The sequence below is a fragment of the Xiphophorus couchianus genome, chromosome 18 (genome assembly GCF_001444195.1).
Source record: "Xiphophorus couchianus chromosome 18, X_couchianus-1.0, whole genome shotgun sequence".
NCBI classification, from domain to species: domain Eukaryota; kingdom Metazoa; phylum Chordata; class Actinopteri; order Cyprinodontiformes; family Poeciliidae; genus Xiphophorus; species Xiphophorus couchianus.
Genome location: NC_040245.1, coordinates 29,935,445 through 29,948,430, shown reverse-complemented (window position 1 = coordinate 29,948,430; position 12,986 = coordinate 29,935,445). Strand labels below are relative to the sequence as shown.

The 12,986-nt window shown below is 42.9% G+C and overlaps 1 protein-coding gene across 8 annotated transcripts in view; it reads right to left on the bottom strand.

The window, feature by feature from the left end:
• myo18ab (myosin XVIIIA b) overlaps positions 1-12,986 on the bottom strand; it is an 83,247-nt gene that overhangs the window by 44,145 nt on the left and 26,116 nt on the right. For 4 of the 8 annotated variants that reach the window (XM_027999700.1, XM_027999702.1, XM_027999701.1 and 1 more), the window contains exons 3-16: positions 12,935-12,985; positions 12,114-12,201; positions 11,520-11,626; positions 10,609-10,785; positions 10,255-10,465; positions 8,685-8,827; positions 8,504-8,604; positions 7,824-7,887; positions 7,584-7,728; positions 7,296-7,307; positions 6,083-6,247; positions 5,117-5,207; positions 3,375-3,567; positions 300-386 (exon numbers count right to left, since the gene is read on the bottom strand). In XM_027999700.1, coding sequence (XP_027855501.1) covers positions 300-386; positions 3,375-3,567; positions 5,117-5,207; positions 6,083-6,247; positions 7,296-7,307; positions 7,584-7,728; positions 7,824-7,887; positions 8,504-8,604; positions 8,685-8,827; positions 10,255-10,465; positions 10,609-10,785; positions 11,520-11,626; positions 12,114-12,201; positions 12,935-12,985 — 1,635 coding nt within the window. The remainder of the gene's footprint in view (positions 1-299; positions 387-3,374; positions 3,568-5,116; positions 5,208-6,082; positions 6,248-7,295; positions 7,308-7,583; positions 7,729-7,823; positions 7,888-8,503; positions 8,605-8,684; positions 8,828-10,254; positions 10,466-10,608; positions 10,786-11,519; positions 11,627-12,113; positions 12,202-12,934; position 12,986) is intronic. The other 4 variants (XM_027999698.1, XM_027999704.1, XM_027999705.1 and 1 more) reach the window with 2 other exon arrangements.

Here is a 12,986-nt window from a genome sequence, read left to right as displayed (position 1 = left end):
AAAGACGTTTAACTCCAACTTTCCATCTGCTGGTGTTTATCAGAGATCAGCTGATCAGGAGTGTGAAGTGCTCACAATCACTACAACAGAACAGGTAGGATCAAACCACTGTGAATGAATGAATGAGGTGTTTTATAGCTCTGCCTTTGTTCTGGGCTGCTGGAAGAACAAACCAGAACTGGATCGAGCCCCAGGACTCTTAAGAACTAGAAACCTGTGTGATAGAAAAAGACCTACCACCCACAAATTCCCATAATGCCTTCATATAACAGCAACATACACTCGTGAGATGTACTTACCAGAGCTTGTGGTGGGGCTTGATCAATAGCGGCTATAGACAGGGAGGAACTGGACTCTATGTCATCTAAAACAAGCTCTATGTTTTCCTAGAAGCAGGGAGGATAACAGCTGAGGTTAGTGAGCTACATCACATTCACACAGGATACATGGAGTGAGGCTACGCAGCTCAGACAGTAAGAGACAGAGAAAGAGAAATGAACCAAGTGTGCACTCACTGAAAAAATGTTCAGCATTATGTCGATAGTTTACTTAGACATGGTGCAGACAAGTTTAAATCCAGAAATCCAAGTACTGCACACAAAATAAGGCAGATGTACAGAAGGCCTTGTGGAAGAATATTTCCACAAGATATTGATTATTGGAAAAGGATTACATGCCATCCTATGTACATACGGGGTACAGCGAAAATCATGCTCATACTAACTAACTGTTGCTTTAGTGGTCATATTAGGTAATAACCCCAGCACACTAGCAGAACAAAACAGCGTTGGCCCGGGGGCGGGGCTAATGACCGGGCCCTTCATACCCATATAATAAAGCTCATGATAATATAATTTTGTAATATAGACATGCCCAACAGAAGGGCTTACAAGCTTCGGCAACACAGAGAGCAACTACGTCATTCTGAAGTCCATCAAAGAGACATGAAGTACAACAAACCAAGAGAACAACAGAAACATCAGGCTACTGGTCACTAATAATGAAACAACACAAATTCAAAGCAGTTCAGCACCACGGATAGCGATCAGACCATTTTGACACTTTATCAATTTCAACTGAGAGCCTGGAGCAGCTAGCAACTGCTGAAGCTAGATTTATTGTTGATGCGCTGAAACGAGCACGCAGCGGCAAGCGCAGACCCCACTGCATGAGCAGCGTGTTGCAGAGATTTTTGCTTTGCCACCTCCGGATCTTTGTAACTTGGCACGGATCGCCCACACTGCGGCTCACACAAACTGGACGATTTGGAAGGTGCTCTTGCAGGCGGCTCCACTGTAGGCCTTAACTATAAACGACATACTGCTGTCTTGGCTCCTGCGCGCTCTACTTGATCTGTCAAAAGACCAACTGTAACTCAGCCCTGAGTAGACTTAGACTGACTTTATTGTCATTTTGCATGCACAGGGTGTATACAGAATGAAATTTTGTTGCATACTGCTCAGGACAATGTTTTGAGGTTCCAATGTTGTGAGGTTACTCCAGAATAAAATAAAATACAGTATAAAATATGAATATAAATATGAATATAAAATATAAAGTACAGGACTGACAGTAAAATGGGAGTTACTTAGCTATGTACATGTGCAAGGTATAAAGTGGAGACCAGTTTTTGAGTGCAGTCCAGTTAAGAGTTCAGCAGTCTGATGGCAAGTGGGAAAAAACTGTTTCGGAACCTGGTGGACCTGCACCGGATGCTGCGGAACCTCTTTCCAGAGGGCAGCAGGGAGAACAGTCCATGGTGGGGGTGTGAGGGGTCACTGATGATGTTTCAGCATCGGGACACGCAGCGCTGGGATGAAATGTCCTGAATGGAGGGAAGGGGGGCCCCGATGATCCTTTCTGCTGTCCGCACCACTCTCCTCACGTTCTTCCAGTCGGAGGTGCTGCAGCCTCCACACCACACAGAGAGGCAGCTGGTCAGAATGCTCTCTATGGTGCTTCTGTAGAAGCCATGGGCGGGGGCAGGTGTGCTCTTCTCATCCTCCGCAGGAAATACAAGCGTTTCTGTGCCCTCTTGACCAGAGACGTGGTGTTCACAGTCCAGGTGAGGTCGTTTGTGATGTGCACCCCCAGGAATTTGGTGCTGCTGACCTGAGTTATAGTGGCTGAAACATCACCGCTGTACCGCCAAGAGAGAAATAGGGCATGTAAGGTAGGCGCCTGGGCTGATACAATTAACAATCAGTCTACAACTAACTCACACATTGTGAATAATGTCAGAGTTGCTACCTGTAACTAACCTGGCTCCCTGTCTGTACTGGCAGTTTTGGCGGGCCTGAATCGTTGCCAACAAAAAAGTCTGGTTCATCTCAGAGAAGACGAACAAAATATGCATCCAGTTTCTGGCTTTTCCTTGCTCTCTTTTCTCCATCCTTTTCACTTTGCCGCTCAATGGAGCTCCACTCATGTTAACTTAATCCGTAAATATGCTCCATCTAGTTTGCCATCTGTTGCCAAGTGATTGATGATGATGTTGGTGGATGGCTGGTGACGACTTTTACTCAAAATACACTTGGAGACAATATTGGAGATTCACTTGTAATTTTGTGTGTCATAAGTTAAATGTAAGACTGAAAATAAAGCCAGTCATGTATAGCACAATGTTTTATTCAATATTTTACACGCATTGCATCACTACAATCACTTGGTCTTGTAAAGATTTTAGCAACCATAAATTAACCCTGATTGGAAAGCAATATCACCCAACATACACCATGCTCCTCGGGAGAGGCCCTACCTTCTCCAGCTTTCATCAGACCTGACAGAGGCTTGGATCCCTGAAGTCCTGTGCTGCTTCCCATCCAGGCCCCCTTTAGGCCAGGGCCGAGGGTGCACTGCCCTCCTAGCCCCCCCTGAACTCCGCCCCTGCCTCAGCAAGTTGGGCAAACAGCTGAATCAATCAATCAATTGGTACATGAAGCGATCCGCACACACCAGGCGTCAGCCTGCACCATGTTGGAAAAAACACCAGCTGCACATTCAACCGCCGGACATTACACAAAGCCACAATGCGACCTCTGGTGACCTCTGGTTTGGTCCTACTGTCACATACCTGAAATGTCTACTGGGACCCTCTGATGGAGACCTTCATTAACTGTTCTGACTGAGTGTCAGATGCTACAGGAACTGCCAGAGTGACACCATCACATCACTGGTAATGCACAGGTGTGCCGGCTGCTGATTAATCCTGTTGTTTCCATAGCAATCTCTGGTCTGGATGTGGGACAAGTTTTATCTAAATGAAATAATTTCTTCAGAGGGTTGGACAAAGTGCTGAAATATTTTATCAGTGAGTGTACATGTGTGTTTTTGACTGTGTGTATAATGCCATGCTCGCTGTACAGGTGCACCACCTCCTTATATCTTTCCAATTCCTGGACAAAGGTCCGTTCATGAAACAGAGTCTGCAGCCTCTCCTGGGTGTAGTTATGGCAGAGCTCCTCAAACGTAGCTCCTCTTTGCTGCTGAGCCAGTCGAGGGTTCTGGAAACCCGGCGTGTCCACGATCAGAATGGAACAGAGGGAGTGCTGACTGGACTTCAGAGCCCTGAGAACAAAGATTTGATCATGAAGAAGGGATACCAAGAGAGAACAACGGAACATTTCTTCAGAAAAATAGGGTAGAAAGATAGGGCAGGGGAACAGAGGGGCGAACACGGAGATAACTCAACTACTATTCAGAAGTCATTGTTTTACAGGTCACAAATACGCTTCAAGTCTAAACACCAAAGAATTTAGTCACTTTCCAAGTCTCAATACATATAAGTCCCAAGTCAAGTCATAAAGTTGTTAAGGTTTTTTGATACGCTTATGTCATTAAGTCAGAGCTATAAACCATTTTAAAATTTAAAAATGTTTAAAAATGTCAGAAAATCTCTGCTGATGCTTTTAAATATTAACCTGAAACAAAAACAGCCAGAAAATTAAGAATGCAAAGAGCAAACTGATCCATCAGAAAAAGATTGCGTCCATGTTTACCAACTACAACAGTACAAACCTGTTTTTATAATTTTGACAAATCAAACTAAGCCCAACCTAGCAGGTCCACCTCTGGCCCCGCCCCCCTCTGCTCACTCTCCTGACCGCATCCCTGAAGTCACAGAGTCTCTTCGTAAGTCACACATAAGACAGAGAGTCAGTGTTGATGCTGCTTTTTACTGCTAAATTAACTGGGGGGGAAAAACCCTCTCAGAAAATTTAGTACACATTGAACAAACTGATCCAACACAACATGGAAAAAATGACCAGATTTTTAAACAAAGTAAAAAATAAGACAAGTAAATCATTTACTGTAGAACATAATTGCTTTACTTTCACCAAATCAAGAATGCAAGAGACCGTAACCAAAGAGTCCTCACAACCTTGGTCCTCATATGTTTGGAGGACTTATGAGGATTTATGGTTCTCCTTGCTGCCACACACCTGACTTAAATTAATAATAATTTATTAAAAATCCATTTATATCTCCAATTGATATCTCAAAAGTACTAATTCACACAGTAGTCCAGCAAATTTTGCAGCAGGTACGGTTGGCCAGGGACACAAATGATGAGGGCGGGCGGAACAAAAATTGAAACAGCGATCAGTGGGGCAAATTCCTACCGCCATTGTCGCCATTTCCCCAAATGAGTGATTAACAGGCTTCAGCAGCACTGCAGCTGAAGAGGAGATTGAGATGTGCTGGAGCAGAGACATGTCTAAAAGATGGAGACCCAAAGACCCCTGAGGACCAGGGCTGGGAGCCACTGCTCTGGAACTTTTCATTTCCACTTTCCCAAAACCACGTGATTGTTTTTGGTTTGTCATATTTACTTATTTTACAGTACAAACAACAAAAATAAGAAATGCTTGAAAAAACCAAAAGGGAGTCAGAGGAAAGACTGCATTTGGAAAAAGAACAAATTAAAGCAATTAAATTACCGTCTTGAGCAGACTCAAGACAGTAACAGAAAACATGCGAGAGCATGAGTTGATGTCAAAACACAGTAACAACAAAAATCAAAACAGAAAATATGAAAGAACTAGGTTTGTAGAAGAAATGGTGTCAATCAGAGGCTGTTAGCCATTAGCTTGCAGTGATACTGAAAATATTTCACCTATTTATGAGAGAGATGACCACTGTGAAGACCTCTGAGTACAGTCCTGATGCCATGGACTCCAAACATTCCAGAGCTGTGAATTTAGATCCTATGAGACAAAGGGGTCAGAGGTCACAACACAGCTAGTTAGAACCAGAACCAGAACCAAACTACCAACAGTGTCACTCTGCAGAATCAGGCTTGAATGTTTTATTATTTGGCTCATTAATGATAAAAATATAGCATTAAGAAATCTCACTGCTTCCTAAATATAAACACAGATGTTCTATAGTTCTATACAGACGGAATTTTTGATTATCACTGAATGTTATTGTGACTGAAATGGATCATATATAATGCTCTCCATAGAATTGTAGATAACACCAGTTATTATGTGTATGAATTATATAGTTTATTCTCTAGCCTAGGAATGGGAGCAGACACATTCATGGCAGCGTTTTTTGTTCCTATCTAACTTTATTTATAGGCTTTATTTATAGGCAGACAGACAAATTGCAAACTAGGAGTGCACCGATTTATTGGAGCCGATTTCCTGAATTTTGGGAGATTGGTAATTGGCCGATACTTATATGTGAAGTTGATATTATCCCCGGATCTTACCTACCTCATCAAAGATCTAAAATCAATCACAGTCCTCCTTTGCTCTGCCATGAGAGAGGTTTGACCGATACACCAGCTCAACAGGTCATGTCTGAAGGTCTGCAGTTAACAATAGTTAACTGCAGTCACTGTTGCCAAATCAGTGACTTTCTGAAAATTGTAATCTCAATTTCAGACAAAAAAAACTAGTATCGGCCAAATCGGAATTGGCAGGTCAGACTTTTCGAAGATCGGTTACCAGCGATCAGCCAGAAAATTGCAATTGGTGCACCCCTACTGTAAACCATTTCAAGAATTATACACCGATCTGACGAGAAGTCAGCATCAAAGACAGCTCCAAGCTTTAAAGCTGGTGGTTTTTACCTGAGTTGTCACCTGTACCAGCATCATCCGGGCCCCCTCTGAACAGCGGCTGCATTCCCCGGGTCTGGTTCTTAAAGATCAGAGAGGACAACTCATCCAGGGTGCAGCCCAGCAGGTAGGCTGCCTTCTGAGCCCATTCATGGTGGGCAAACTGCCTGCGTCCTGCTGAAAAAACACAAGTATTTCTAAAGCCGTAAAATCAGCAACAATAAAGACAAATCTGATTAACATAAAATGTAACAGCAAAGATAATAAAAAGAAAACATAAGACTGGACTCATAGACATCCTGCTACTGTTAGACTTGTGTTGAATCTGGTAACTTTGCCCTGCCAGCAGATGGCAGCATACAGAAGGGTTACAGGGTGAGCAACAAACACAAAGTCAGGAATGTGTTAACCTCAAGAGGACAGGATTACTCTAGAGATTTCTGGAACATGCAGAGATGAAATCATGGAAAGATGAAGATCTTTAAAAATTCAACCATCAGCTGAGCTTCCATGACTATAATCTAGACTGATTGTTGTTCTTCTGTCCTATCCTGTTCTGTTGCAGATTGCCTACTAAAGGATTACCCGCTGACAGTGGGTGATCACCTTCACTCACATCTACAAACAGATGAAAACCAAAGGAACACATGGATGCCAGGCAGCAGAGTATGCCAGGGATTTTAGCTATGTTCAATGTCTTCATCCAGATTTCTCCAGTATCCTAATAGAAATGCACCAAAGACTGTTTTAAATGACCACCTCAAGATGGAACATCCAGAAAATGTACACATTTCTGTTAGTGTTGGAGGGGGGCGGGAGTACTACTAAAACCTGACTGGTTTAATCTGGTGGAGGCTATAGCAGGATGATGAACCTCATCCTGCTCCTCTGAGGCAGATCCTCAAATTACAAAGTTTAAAAGTTAATACGAGACTGAAAAAGCAACAAGGTTTCCATTTTATCCCACTTCTTTAGACATAGGCAAAAGAGCTGCAATACGCCGACATCAGAAGGGTGGAAAAGTCGTGATCTGCTACTGCCCAGGAGGGCTGACATGACAGAAACACACAAAACACTAGATAGAAGGAAAAGGAGGAGGGAGATGAAAACGCAAACAAATGAAGGTTTGAACAAAATGAGGAGGGAATCAGCACAGAGAATGCAAACATATAGACTCTAAAACCAACTGTTGTAAGAGGAAAACGGAAAACACTCATTCCATTACCTTCATCCTCGTCTGCATTTGATAGGACGCAGCATGCAAACATGCAAGTAAAGAGAGGAGGTTAGACAAAACAGTTTATGGATGCAATTATTCATATGAGAACCAACCAACAAAAACTACCAGGAGCCATGAAAAACCCTGAAAAGCCACTGAGACACTTTGAAAGAGTTAGTTGATCACTCTGAGGTGTTTGAAACATGTTCCCTGTGGTAGCAAAGATAAAAGCAATAGAACATCCTACTAATGAAAACATGGTTCATTTAAAGATGGAGAAGTGGGAGTTCCTACCTTTAGTGGCTCCTGCGGCCCCTAAGTGATAAATGGCTCCTAGAATAAGCCAGAGAGCCCTCTGTTCCTCCACAGAAATGCCTAGCACCTTCATGGCCGCCTGCAGCTTGGTGAACTGCTGCACAGCCCGCTGCTTGTCTTCAGTCTGAAAACCACATCGGATCAAAGGTCCCAGATTACTTAGTGGGGTGGCACATGTGCTGGGGGAACCAGCAATGAAAAAGGTAAACAGCCATTTACCTTGGAGTGTGAGTGAATCCCAAAAGCACTGCTTTCATTCAGCTGGTTAAGGTGCAACTCGGTTCTAAGAGGAGGTTAAGACACACAGTGAGCTCCTATTGGCCTTACGTGCAACATCATGTTCACTCTCCCTGTTAAACCACAGTGAACCACTAGGTGTCGCTATTGAGCTATCAGAAAGAAAATAATGGAAGCCAGCGTTCCATCTCCATGACAGTTGGAGTTTTTCCTTGACCGAATCCTTTACAAGTGGAAAACATTTAAGACGGCTTCCAGGAGTGGAACAGCAGCCACATTTACCTCGAGTCTACCACAGGTGTTCCCCAAGGATCAGAACAGCCTATCAATCTTTACATCAATAATGTCTTATTGGTTGAATTTAAACACCATCTACTTGATCATCTCTTCACTTTCTCCACCTCTACATGTCACATTTCTTGTTAACTTTAACTTCTGACATGACTTCTGTATCTTTACAGACACATGCAACCCCATCATTTAAACCCAGCCCCCTATGCTGAAGATCACAGCGTTTTACAGGTTTGTATCCAAGTCCACAAAATCCTACAGCCCAGGATTTACGGTCAGGCTGAGATAAACATGCTCCTAACCAGAGTAACTGTTGTGATACCAAACAAAACTGATCAAAGAACAGGCTAACAGTAAGTCGGCATCATCACCTCAGAGCGCTGTCAGCTCCAGCCATCACATAGTAAAACACATTGAAGGTGGACTCTGCTTCAGGTCTTCTGCTCACCCTCAGTTTGTCCAGCAGCATGGTCTAAAGAAGAGGAGACAACTTTAGTATTAAATGAAATATTGTGATCGGAGGGCATTAAAACCATCTGACAGCTTTGTTACCTGGATGGAGGCAGAAGCCACCTGCCCAGCCTGATCAAAGTCCAGGGACACAACATGAGAGAAGCGGCTGGCGTTCATGTTCATGGTTGTGGAGCAGTTGCCAAAGGCCTCTAGGATTGTGTAGACTGCCTGCCACTTCTCAGCTGTTTCAATTGGAGATGGAGAGGGTTAATTCCCATCCCTCATTCTGTAGAAGTGTTAGCCACCATGGCAGTCATTTAAAGAGAAGCTCCAGTTCTGCTCTAACAATATAAACACTTTGTCTACCCGCTGAACTAAAGAAGGATCTTTGAATGTTACAGCATCACTTTGAAAGAATGGATAACTAGTTTCTGTTAGGCCAGGAACTACCTTCAGTCTCTGGCTGGAGAGGTAGAACCTCCAGTCAGAAAATCTGTGCTCTACTCTGGACTACTACCACTCTGATCCCAGCTAGGGGCCATTCTCTAAGGAATTACAATCATTAGGTACAGTTAATCCCCACATCATTCACACCCCAGGCAGGTTTAGGTTAAAAGAGTTGGTGACACAATAAAAACAAGACATCATTACCAAGATGACCTACTGTGCTTTCATTCTGTGTACACAAAGCTTTTAATAATAAATATTTCACGAGGAGTACTGTAAATCCTATGGCATTGCAGAGTTCACAATTTTGTCTGTAGTAATTGGATCAAACGGGGGCGCCACCTTATGATGTAATGAGGGTAAGTCAAAACGTAAACAACTACAGCTGAGTGAGTAATTCCAAAGATTTGAGTGATTTATCTGCAGTTTTGGAGGAAGAAGCTAGATGGAGTGATGTAGAGGACAGCGCTGGTTCTAATGAAGGGCTGGAACTATATTTGTTAAGCCACAAAGTTCAGGAAGCAACAATGACTCCAGTGTTTCTGGGGAGGAAGAGTCAGATGGTTAAGGGTTGGAGCTGGACATCTGTCTCCTCCAAATCGCTGAATGGCAATAAGCAAATCTATGAATATGGAAGTTATTCATCTTTATTCTGGTTTAATTCAAATAATCAAATTATTTTAAAGTAACTGGTTCAAGTTCTGTGTGTGTTGCAAAATATAAATGTTCTGTCCGTGGTGCTCAGTAACCAGCTTTCCTATTCCTCCTATTTCCACATCTTGAGTTTGATTTTTCTACTTCTAATTAATGTATAATATTTATGTTATATTCTTATGAGTTGATGTCGCACTGCATTAGCACGTATTGTACTGTACATATTGCCAGAAGAAAAAAAGCAAGAGTATGTTATTCTAACTGTTTAAACTATTTAAAATTACGCCAATAAAATTATTTACATCTTGCAGCCAGCACAGGTCACCTCTCTTCGCCTGTTCTCTGCTGCAGATGTTGGAGGTTTTATTTTCATTACAGTGTCTCTGTACCTCACACTGCCTCCTGTTGAGCCTGCTGCACTTTTGATTTCTGTAATAATTTAATCTGTGATACAGTGAGTGATACTTCCAGTCAGTGAGCGACCGCAGTCACATCACAGATGTGATGAAAGCATCACCTAATTTCTACGTTTTCGTAAGTGTGTTGTTTCTTCCTGAGGATGGGTTACCAGAGAAGATCTTGCCCGTGCTTCCAGCTATAGAGACCAGGTACTGGACCAGATGCTGGCAGTTGGTGGTTTTACCGCTGCCAGACTTCCCCAGAAGCACAATGGACTGATCCTGCTGGGTAGTGAGCAGGTTGCGGTAGGCTGACTGGGCCACGGCATAGATGTGAGGGGCAGTGTCCTCCCGCCGACAGCCTTTGAACATGTGCATGACCTGTTGGCAGGAAGGGCAGCAATAACCAGAAAAACATTTAAAGTAAAGTGAAGCTAATGCTAATACAGATAAACATGTCACATTGTAAACTGTCCTGTTCTGTTGCTCTGTTAGCAGCTGTAGCACCCGTAGTCTCCACTCACCTTCTCGGAATACATAGAAGGTGTACTGAGAGGGTTGATAACGACCATGTTGGGTCCAGCAAAGGAGTGAATGAGGTTTCCTCCGTAGCGCTGCCTCAGGCAGTGCATCATGCTGGACTCATTTAGGTAAACGAGCGAAGCAAGGTCCTCTGAGCGGTCATATGTTGGTGGGTTGGCCTGCACACGGACACAAATACCATGACAAAGCTCACAGTCATGGTACTAAAACCTCAAAGACTGCAGTTTCTGGGAGAAAGGGTTTTAAAAAGTAAACTATATACAGATATAATCTGAGGCTCTGTAACTTTGTTCAGGCCACTCAAGCACAGCAGGCTTCATCTGAGCAGGTGAGAGTCCTTGGTAGCTTAGCATCTTAGCAGCTTGTCTGAGGTTTAGTATGACCAGAACACAATATATAGGTTCAGTTGACAGTCAACCATCATATAGATCATCAAATGAAAATCTGAAAAATGAATAACCAAGAGGAATTCTGAGCAAAGTCAACATAATGGACTCCCCTGTCCTGCTGTAGACAGGTTCCTTGTTAGGTTCTGATGGAGGTTTTACCACTGCCAGACTTCCACCGAAGAACAATGGGCTGATCCTGCTGGGTAGTGAACAGGATCATTCACCCGAGTATCCGAGTACGGTCTCATAGAGATAAACCTGCTCATCACAGACTGATTGTAGTGTTTTTTTTAAGATAACAATTTTCCTAAAATTAAAAATTAGAAGCTATATAAAGGTCAGGTAACATTTGCTACTAGTTTATTTAACTGAACTTTGAATTGTAAAGGTTGCAGACTCCTGCTATGAAGAACTGGTGTACTCAGACACATTGGCCAGAAGCTGTTTAAGTCAGATTCTGATTGGTGACCATCAGTGCTCAGTTGTATCCATGTGGTACTCACCTTTTCTATGTCATCCTCATCCACATCCAGTATTGTTCCATCATGCTCCAGCTTGATCTTCACCTTTCCCTCGGGGAGTGAGCCACACTCTGTCTTCAGCACAGTGGCTGCAAGAATAAAGTGCAGGAAACATGCAGTCATGTTCAAAATGAAAATACTAGTGAAAACTTTATTTATTCCAGTAACTGAATGCACTAAGTGTGACACTGTATAGATGAAATCCACAAGGAATAACACTTCCACACCTTTATTTCTGTTAATTATGAGGGTTTTCTGCCTAATGTTAATGAAAGCATGACTTTTAATATTAGACTATTACATCAGACCTATGAAAAACAATTTTATTACAGAAATGTGGGCTCAATGCAAATTATGCTTAATGCTTGTTAAAAGGTTGTTATTTTCAAAAAGTATTTTGAATCTGACAAAACGAGCCTCATCAAAAAGGATTTTTTTGGGCGATAATTTTAAACCTGAGGTTAAAAAAATTAGGCCAATCAAAGAACCTGGAACAAGAAAGAAGAGGTCATTTTGCTAACAGAATGATTAATAACTTGTTACTTGTGTTAATAGAAGTTAAAAACCCTGACTCACCGAGAGAGAAGCCCTCTTTGTGAACAAGCCAGACCTTCTCTGATCCGTACCAAGCCTGCTCTGCTGTAATCTGCTCCTCCGTCTTCACCTGAAAACACAACGATGTCAGGTTTAACACAGAAGGGACAAACAAAAGCTGCTCATCATCACACTGGAGAGGTCTCAAGTCACTAGCAGTATCCACCTTTATCCCAGTGCATGCTGGGAGGTTACAGATAGAACCTGGTGTCAGGGAGGGAATGTTAGCTAGTGAGTGAGACATCAGGCCAAACACACACCAGCTGTAGAGCTATGTGAGAGGGGGGGAGCTGCGTTGGAACCCCAGTTCACAAACTTTACATCACCTTAACCAGTGAGCATAAGCAAGAAGAACACCTGCGAAAATATCACACCAGGCCACAAAATAAGAAAAACCACTCAAAAATAAGTTAATGAAACACGACGTATTTACGAATATGAATCCACAAACATTGCATTATGACTAGAGATGTTCCATTAAATAGGCCGGATCTTGTTGGAAACATGCACTTTGCAGGCAAAGGGAGGGACAGAGCAGAGGACCTACATGCCACAGTGGGGAGCAATTCTCTTTAAACCTGGTCCCCGCTCGTTTCCCATGTTTCCCTGCTTCAACACTCCTGATTTCAATCTGACGAAAGGGAGGATTTTCTGAGGACATCCTTCACTATTAAAATCTGGTGTGTTCAAGTAGAGAAACGTCTAAAACATGCATTACAGTGGGTTCACAGGACTGAGATTCATGTGATGAGCTGGCGCTTTTATGACAGGCATGGCCCAGGCCACACTGGAGGTTTCTTAACTGCGACATGAGACGTCTGGAAAGGAGAAAACAGATCCTCTTCCCCTGATTCC